This window comes from Bison bison, unplaced genomic scaffold (assembly GCF_000754665.1).
Source record: "Bison bison bison isolate TAMUID 2011002044 unplaced genomic scaffold, Bison_UMD1.0 scf7180017861046, whole genome shotgun sequence".
Lineage (NCBI taxonomy): Eukaryota > Metazoa > Chordata > Mammalia > Artiodactyla > Bovidae > Bison > Bison bison.
In genome coordinates, this window is record NW_011491618.1 from 2,571,949 (window position 1) to 2,572,643 (window position 695).

Consider the following 695-nt stretch of genomic DNA (forward strand, 5'->3'; position numbering starts at 1 on the left):
GGGTGGCCACCAAGCAGCTCACGGTGAGGGCCTCTGAGGTATGGTGGGAGGGGCCTAGCAGCTGCCTGGGGGTAGGGGCCAGGCAGAGCTGAGAAAGAGAAGGAGATGGTGTCCGCAAGGGGAGAGGCACCCACCCAAGGCACCCACCCAGTGAGGTAGGACTAACAATTCTCACTTTATAGGTGTGGACATGGAGGTCTGAGCAAGGAAATGAAGGGACGCAGCTAGTCCGGGGCACGGGAGCTTCTGCTAGGCCCTGCCCAGTCCACTCTGTGGGAACAGAGGGCTGACTCTAGGGAGCCCAGAGGGCTGGAGGGCAGAGGTGGGCTGTTGACGGCTGGGGAAAAGGCTGAAGGGAGGGAGGAAGCTAGAGACTGGAAGGCTGGCTGGAGGGACCAGGTAGCATCAGGGAGGAGGCAGTGCGTGGAGGAGAGGCTTCAAGTCAGGTGTTGCACGACTCCAGGGCACCCCTTAGCTCCCAGGGACCCCTGGGAACAGTCTTCCTCTGCAGGTGCAGGGTTTGCAGAGAGTTGAACCCAGGGGTCCCTCTGCTGGCCACACCTGGTACTGCAGCTCCCAGGCTCAGTTTGGAGCACTGTGCAGGCCCAGGAACAAGGTCTGGGCTGGGCTCCCCAGGGCTGCAGCACCAAGCCCCCGCCCGGCTACAGCCCCTCCCCGCCCCCAACCCCGGCTAC

The 695-nt window shown here is 63.5% G+C and overlaps 1 protein-coding gene across 2 annotated transcripts in view; it reads left to right on the forward strand.

Moving 5' to 3' along the window:
- MPP2 (membrane protein, palmitoylated 2 (MAGUK p55 subfamily member 2)) overlaps positions 1 to 695 on the forward strand; it is a 29,958-nt gene that overhangs the window by 26,009 nt on the left and 3,254 nt on the right. The window contains exon 13 of one of the 2 annotated variants that reach the window (XM_010832482.1): positions 7 to 38. In XM_010832482.1, coding sequence (XP_010830784.1) covers positions 7 to 38 — 32 coding nt within the window. The remainder of the gene's footprint in view (positions 1 to 6; positions 39 to 695) is intronic. The other variant, XM_010832483.1, reaches the window with a different exon arrangement.